This window comes from Chrysochloris asiatica, unplaced genomic scaffold (genome assembly GCF_000296735.1).
Source record: "Chrysochloris asiatica unplaced genomic scaffold, ChrAsi1.0 scaffold00138, whole genome shotgun sequence".
Classification (NCBI taxonomy): Eukaryota; Metazoa; Chordata; class Mammalia; order Afrosoricida; family Chrysochloridae; genus Chrysochloris; species Chrysochloris asiatica.
The window spans coordinates 3890314-3898726 of record NW_006408656.1 but is presented as its reverse complement, the minus strand read 5'-3'; the positions used below and the strand labels follow the sequence as shown (position 1 = coordinate 3898726).

General features: G+C 40.8%; 1 protein-coding gene across 1 annotated transcript in view; it reads left to right on the top strand.

The window, feature by feature from the left end:
• LOC102841383 (keratin, type II cuticular Hb5-like) overlaps positions 1-8413 on the top strand; it is a 20657-nt gene that overhangs the window by 2783 nt on the left and 9461 nt on the right. The window contains exons 2-3 of the mRNA XM_006870011.1: positions 1099-1307; positions 2981-3041. Of these exons, the coding sequence (XP_006870073.1) occupies positions 1099-1307; positions 2981-3041 (270 nt within the window). The remainder of the gene's footprint in view (positions 1-1098; positions 1308-2980; positions 3042-8413) is intronic.

Sequence of the window (8413 nt, the reverse complement as noted above, 5' to 3'; positions counted from 1 at the left end):
AACAACAACGGTTTACCATGGAGGCTCAGAGAGGCAAAATGACCTTGTGGGTCACCTTTGGTAGGTGGGTGGTAGAGTTAGGCCAGTGAGGGGCCTCCGAACCCCTAGTCCAGAGATTCCCCACCTGTGCTCCACTGCCTCATGATCAGAATGAGGGTGAATCATGGTGAATTCGGGTTTTAATTGCTGGCATTCTAATTTCCGTAAATTGAGAAGTTAAAAACAACACACTTTTCTTATCTCACAAGGCCAAAATCTAGATGCTGGCAGGACTGCCATTCTTCCTTGTAATTAGAGGAGAATCTAATTCCAGGGATATTCAGACTTTTGGCCAAATTGAGTTTCATTTGATTGTGAGTCTGAGGTCTCCCGTTTCCTGTCTGCCAGAAGGTGGATCTCAGCTGCTAGAGGCTGATGGTACTCCATGGCTCATGACTTCCCTTCTTCTGTCTGCAAAGCCAGCCATGATAGATTGAGTCCTTCTCAAATTTTAAATCCCTCCTCCGTCTCCCTCTTTTGAGCATTTCTTTCACTGCCCTGCCTTTCTCTTCTAATTTTTAGGATCCATGTGATTACTTTGGGTCCATCTAGATAGTTCAGAATCATCTTCTGATCCTCGGCTTTATAATTTAAATTCCATCTTCAAAACCCTTTTGGTCATGCAATGCAACATTTTCACAGGTTCCAGGGATTAGGGCATGGGTATCTTTGTTGTTGTTGTTGTTAAGTGCCATCGAGTTAGTTTCAACTCATAATGTACAGGGTTTCCAAGGAGCAGCTGGTGGGTTTGAATTACCTTTGGGGCTTCGTTATTTAGCCTACCACACAGATCTGAAGTATCTTTCCAAGTTCAGATATGATTTAATTCTGTGCAGAGTAAGCACGTTGCTGTAAATAATGTCCTCTTCCTGGGAGATGGAGACTGGATGGGGGGAAATCAGTGGTGGGGGATAATTGTGATTGGACTTCCAGATTTTGCCAAATGAATTGGCCTCCTGAGGAATGTCAGGGGTCATCTCCAAGGGCAGAGAGCACTCTGGGAGATTGTACACTTCCCTGGGCTTCCTCCTGAGTCTATTTCCCCACCTTGGGTGGCAGGTGCGGTTCCTGGAACAGCAGAATAAGCTTCTGGAGACCAAGTGGCAGTTCTACCAGAACCAGCGCTGCTGTGAGAGTAACCTGGAACCCCTGTTCAATGGCTACATGGAGACGCTGAAGCGAGAGGCTGAGTGTGTCGAGGCTGACAGTGGGAGGCTGTCCTCGGAGCTCAACCACGTGCAGGAGGCGCTGGAGGGCTACAAGAGGAAGTGAGCATGACTGGGTTGGGTAGTTATAGGAAGTGGAATAGGTCTTGGGCTAGTTCCACACAACTCTGCCAGAGGTGGAAAGCACCGAAGGTCTAAGTCATCCCAGATCACCTGTAAGATTGTTCTGTGCTATTGCTCTGCTCCATTTTATCTTGGCTTCTGCCTTATGCAGCCCCATCTAAGGGACAGGAGAGAGATCTGTTGAGAAGAAAAGCTCCACGTTTGGAAGTGGTGGGACACACATCCAGGACACAGGCTGACTCAGAGATGGAGAGAGAGGAACAAATAGAAAAGAAGGAGCTAAGTCCACAGGGCTCAAGAGTAGGACTGGGGAACAGTCAGCGCTATGGCGGGTTGAAAGAGAAAAATTCTGGGAGAAAATATCACATAAATGATCTGACTGGTGTCGTTGGATGATTCCTTTACTTAGGTTCTTGTTTTGTCAGGGTTCACAGTTGGTAGTGTGAATCTTCTGTATGAACTCAAATTACTTATTTTGGCCATTGCCCCATCTATACTCACTGGGTAAACTGTCAACTTGAACTTCATTACCTTGCAGAAATAAACAGAGTAAAAGATGATTTAGACATTTACCAGTCCTGGTAGTTCTACCCTTCCTTGGAATTCTCATCTTAGAAGATCAGATTTCACCATCCAGATGGATCCAGTAGTGGGTCTTCATTTGGGGTGATGCAAATGCGCATACAATTCCCAATTTTCTGGTGTTGAGCTCTGTCTCCCATTCCGGGGGTGTGAGGGCTGATAATTATAGACTGGTAGTTTATAACAGCTCAAGTTACCCTGTAATTAAAAAGTTATGAAAATTGTGCTCTGGGAACGCTGACCATCCTGGTGGACAGAGGCAGAGCTATTCCAGAGGTAAAGTCTCATGAGCAACAGAAACAGATCCAAGCTAGTGCAGGTGAGCTGTGAAAAGTGCTCTGGGTCACCTGAGCCCAACAGCCTGGCATCAGGGGAAGGGGAACAGAATGTCGTGGGCATGGTTTCACTGAGCATGATGCTCTTCTGTACTTTTAGAGATCAAAGGGAGCAATGGTGGTTCAGTGTTAGAACACTTGCCTTCCATGTGGAAGAGCTGGGTTCGAGTCTCAACCAATGCACCCCATGTACAGTCAAACCCATCTGTCAGGGATGACTTGTCTGTTGCTGGGATGCTGAACAGGCTTTGGCAGAGCTTCTAGACTAAGATAGAAAGCCTGGTGGTCTATTTTGGAGCAACCAGACCATGAAAACCCTATGCATCAAAATGGTCCGATCCCATTATACATGGGGTCACCATCAGTCAGAAGCTGACTCGATGACAGCTAACAACAACTGAGCTGAGAGGACCCTTGGAGCAGCTGGTTTTTCATTCATTCTGCAAACATTTATTAAGTGCTTTATTGTGCACCAGGAAAGTTAACTCAAGATGTAGAGAGATTAAATGATTTGTCCTAGGTTCTATAGCTACTTCAATCAAAGCTGGGACCATAGACTAGGGAGTTAGATTAAAAGTCCCAGTGTCCTTTTAATGGATTTTTTTTATGGTTGGGAAATAGAAGTCCAGAGAGGCTAAGCCTCTTCTATGAAGACACACAGAATATCAGGGGATCTACTGTCCAGTTGAGGCCCTCAGCTCCAGGGACATCTCCACCTGTTCTCTCTCTCCTCAGGTATGAAGAAGAGGTAGCGCTCAGGGCCACGGCTGAGAATGAGTTTGTGGTGCTGAAGAAGGTGAGTGCATTTCCACATAGGGAAGAATGAAAATTTGGACAATGGATGTCTTCTCATGTCCACTCCAGTCATCTTGTTGGTCAGAAGGCACTCAGGCACCCTGGAAATGGAAGGTTCATGATTTGTTTGTGGATGGCACAACTGGTAGCGTAATGGTTACGAATCGGGCTGCGAACCACAAGGTCAGCAGTTCAAAACTACCAGCTATTCTGCGGAAGAAAGATGAGGCATTCTGCTCCCGTAAAGATTTACAGCCTCGGAAACCCTGTACAGGGTCGCTATGAGTCAGAACCGACTCCACGGCACATAACCACCAACAACAACCGCCATCTTGGCCTCCATGCAAGGACTCAGGCTGTGTTGACAGTTGTTGTTAGGTGCCATTGAGTCAATTAATGATACTATACAAAACATGATGAAACACTGCTCGTCTTCCTAACTATTGTTGTTACACTTGAGCCTGTTGTTGCTACCACTGTGCCAATCCATCTCATTGGGGTTCTTCCTTTTTTTATTTCAATGATCCTTCACTTTACCTAGTATGATGTCTTTCCAGGGACTGGTTCCTCTTGATAACATGACCAAAGTATGAAAGATGAAGTCTGGTCATCCTGGCTTCTAAGAGCATTTTGGGTATACTTCTTCCAACACAGATTTGGTTGTTCTCCTGGCAGTCTATGGTACTTTTAATGTTATCCCCCAACACCATAACTCAAATGCATCAACTCTTCTCTGGTCTTCCTTATTCACTGTCCAACTTTCACAAGGATATGAGGCTATTAAAAATACCAAAGCTTAGGTCAGGCACCCCTTAATCCTCAAACTGACATCTTTGTTCTTGAATAGTTTAAAAGGTCTTGTGGAGCGTCCTGATATAGCACTGTGGGTTAATGTGCTGAATTGCAAAGTCGGTTTGAACTGCAAGGTCAGCGGTTGAAGCTCACCAGCTACTCCTCAGAAATCCTATACAGAGTCACTGTGGATCACAACCGACTCAATGGCACTAAACAATAACAATATGTCATTTGATTTATTGACTGGTGCTTCCATGAGTGTTAACTGTGGGTCCAAGAAAAATGAAGTATTTGACAACTTCAATGTTTTCTCCATTTATCGTAATGTCATTTATTGGTCCAATGGTGAAGACTTTTTTGCCTTTACATTGAGGTGCAACCCATACCGAAGTCTTTTATCTTCATCAATAAGTGTTTTAAGTTCTCTTCGTTTTCAGCAAGCAAAGTTGTGTCATCTGCATGTCGCAGGTTGTTAAACAGTCTTCCCTTAATCCCGATGTTATGTTCTTCTTCATATAATTCAATTTCGTGGATTATTTGATCAGCATGCAGATTGAAAATAGTATGGTGAAAGGATACAACCCTGGCATACACCTTTCCAGATTTTAAACCATTCAGTATTCCCTTGTTATGTTCTGCTCTAACAACTGCCTCTTAGTTTACGTACAGGTTCCTCATGAGCACAATTAAGTGTTCTGGAATACCCATTCTTTGCAATATTACCCATAGCTTTTTATGCTCTACACAGTTGAAAGCCTTTGTGTAGTCAATAAAGCACAAGTAAACAATTATCTCGGATTCTCTGCTTTTAACCAAGATCCATCTGACAGCAGCAATTATATCCTTTGTTCCATGTCCTCTTCTGAATCCAGCTTGAATTTCTGTCAGTTCCCTGTCAGTTTACTGTTGCAGCTGTTTTTGAATTATCTTCAGCAAAATTTGGCTTTCATATGATATTCATTATATTGTTCAATGATTTCTGTATTCTGTTGGGTCACCTCTCTTTGGAATGGGCACAAATGAGGATCTCTTCATATTAGTTGGCCAGGTAGCTTCCAAATTTATTGGCATAGATGAATGAGCACCTCCAGTGCTGCATCAGTTTGTTGAAACATTTCAATTTGTATTTCATTACTTCTTGGAATCTTGTTTTTTACCAGTGTCTACAGTACTGCTTGAACTTCTTCTTTCAGCACCACTGGTTCTTGGTCATATGCTACCTCTTGAAATGGTTGAATACCAACCATTTCTTTTTGGTACAGTGACTCTGTGTAATTCTATCATCTTTTTTGTTTTTATTTGATGTTTTCTGCATAATTCAATATTTTGCCCATAGAATCCTTCAGTATTTAAAGTCAAGCTTTGAATTTTTCTTTGGTTCTTTCAGCTTGAAAAATGTTGAGTGTGTTCTTCCCTTTTGCTGTTCTAACTCCAGGTCTTTGTACATCTCATTATGATACTTGACTATGTTTTCTTGAGTTGCCCTTTGAAATTTTCTGTTAATCTCTTTTACTTCCTTATTTCTTCCATTTGCTTTGGAGAACAAGTTTCAGAGTCTCATCTGACATCCATTTTGGTCTTTTATTTCTTTCCTTTCTTTTAAAGAACTTTTGCTTTTTTCCTGTTTAATATTTTTGTTGTCATCTCACAATTCTTATGGTTTTCTGTTGTTTCTGTTCTTGAGATGGTTTCTAAATTCATGGTGAAAGGTCTTTAGCAAAATTTTGCTCACATATGATATTAATGATATTGTTCAATGATTTCTGCCTTCTATTGGAATTCCATTGGAATGGGCACAAAGATGGATCTCTTCCAATCAGTTGACCAGGAAGCTGTCTTCCAAATTTCTTGGCATAGATAAGTGAGTGCATCCAGTGCTGCATCAGTTTGCTGAAAATCTTTAGTTTGTATTCCATCAATTCCTGGAGGTTTGTTATTTGTTAATGCCTTCAGTGCACCTTGGACTTCTTCCTCTAGTATCATTGGCTCTTGATCATATGCTATCTCTTGAAATGGTTGAACACCGACTTTCTTTTTGGTACAGTGACTCTCTGTACTCCTTCCATCTTTGTTTGAGGTTTTCTGCATAATTCAATATTTTGCCCATAGTATCTTTTAGTATTGAAAGTCAAGCCTTGATTTTTTTCTTCAGTTCTTTCAGCTTGAGAATGCTGACTGTGTCTTTCCCTTTTGTTCTTCTAATGCCATGTCTTTGCACATTTCATTATAATACTTGACTTTGTCTTCTTGAGCTTTGCCATCTTTGAAATAGTCTGTTCAGTTCATTTGCCTCCTCATTTATGCTTTCTTCCTACATGATGTTCTTGATGTCATCCCACATTTTTTTTGGTTTTCATTCATTAGTATCCAATGCATCAAATCTGTTCTTGAGATGATCTCTAAGTTCAGAGGGAATATTTTCAAGGCCATATTTTGGCTTTCATGGACTTTTCAACAGTACATTGACAGGGAATTTCCAGAGGTTCAAGCTGGAATCAGACGAGAATATGGAACAAGGGATATCATTGCTGCTGTCAGATTGATCTTTGCTGAAAGCCAAGAAAGATGTTTATCTGTGATTTATTGACTATTCAAAGGCTTTCTACTTGGTGAATCATGACAATCTATGGACAACATTGGAGAGAACGAGTATTACAGAACATTTCATTGTGCTCATGAGGAACCTGTACATAACCAAGAGGCAGTCATTTTAATAGAACAAGGGGACACTGAATGGTTTAAAATCAGGGAAAGTGTGTGTCAGGGTTGTATTCTTTCACCATACTTATTCAATCTGTATGCTGTAAACTGGATTATATGAAAAAGAAAATGGCATCAGGATTGGAGGAAGACTCATTAACAACCTGTTATATGCAGATGATACAACCTTGATGGCTAATTAAGATCAAAGACAACAGTCTTCAGTATGGGTCGCAACTCAATGTAAAGAAAACAAAAATCCTCACCACCAGACCAATAAATAACATCATGATAAAAGGAGAAAAGATCAACATTGTCAAGACTTCATTTTGCTTGGATCTAGCATCAACGCTCATGGAAGCAGCAGTCAAGAAATCAAGCAACATATTTCATTAGTCAAAGCTGCTCCACGAGACCTCCTTCAAATGTTCAAAAGCAAAGACATCGGTTTGAGGACTAAGGTTCACCTGACCCAAGCCATGGTATTTCCAATAGCTTCATCTGCATGTGAAAGTTGGACAATGAATAAGGAAGACTAGAGAAGAATTGATACTTTTGAGTTACGGTACTGGAGAAGAATATCAAAAGTACCATGGACTGCCAGGAGAACAAACAAATTTGTGTTGGAAGAAGTACAACCATAATGTTCTTTAGAAGCCCACATGGCCAGACTTCGTCTCTCATATCAGACGTACCAGGAGGGACATCATGTCCTTGCAGAAGGACATCATGCCTGGTAAAATGGAAGGTCAGTGAAAAAGAGAGAGATCCCCAGTGAGATGGATCGGCATAGTGGCAGCAGCCATGGGCTCAAGAGTAATAGCGATTGTGAAATTGATGCAGAATCAGGCAATGTTTCATTTTGTTGTGTATAAGGTCGCTGTGAGTCAGAGTTGACTAGATGGCACCTAATAACAAATCATATTTTGTCTCTTGAAAGCTTGTTTTAATTTTATTCAGATTCAACTTGAACTTGCATATGAGCAAGTTGATTTGTTCCACAGTAGGTCTCTGACCTTGTTTTCACTTATGATGATGAGTGTTTCCACCATCTCTTCTCATAGATGTAGTAAATTCTTTTGTGAGGTCCATGTATATAGTCACCTTTTATGTTGTTTAAAAAGGCATTTGCAATGAATAAGTCATTGGTTTTGCAAAATTTTATCATGTGATCGCTAGCATCATTTCTATCACCAAGGCCAAAATTTTCAACTCCTGTTCCATTGTTTCCAATTTTTGCATTCCAATCACCACTAATTATCTATATATCTTGATTACATGTTTGATCAATTTCAGACTGAAAAAATTGGTAGAGTTCTTCAATTTCATCATTATGATTGATTTGTAAATTTGAATAATAGTGGTATTAACTGGTCTTCCTAGGCATATGGATATTATCCTTTCCAGATAGCACTGTACTTCAAGATAGATCTTGAAATGTTCTTTTTGGTAATGAATGTGATGTCATTCTTCTTGATTTTGCTGTTCCTGACATAGTAGACCATATGCCTGTCAGATTCAAAATGTCGAATGCCAGTTCATTTTAATTCACTAATGCCTAGGATATTGATGTTTATGTATTCCATTTCATCTGTGATAACTTCCAATTTTCCTAGATTCATACATCATACAGTCCATGTATTGATTATGAATTGATCTTTGCAGCTCTTTCCCCTTATTTTGAGTTGTGCCCCATCAGCACATGAAGGTCTTGAAAGCTTTGAACCATTCTTGTCATTGTGGTCAAATCTCCTTTGAGGAGGCAGCTCTTCTCCAGCTATCTTTCCAACCTGAGCGGCTCATCTTCTAGCACTATATCTGACAATGTTCTGGTGCTACTTATAATGTGTTCATCTGCTGGTACTATATCTGACAATG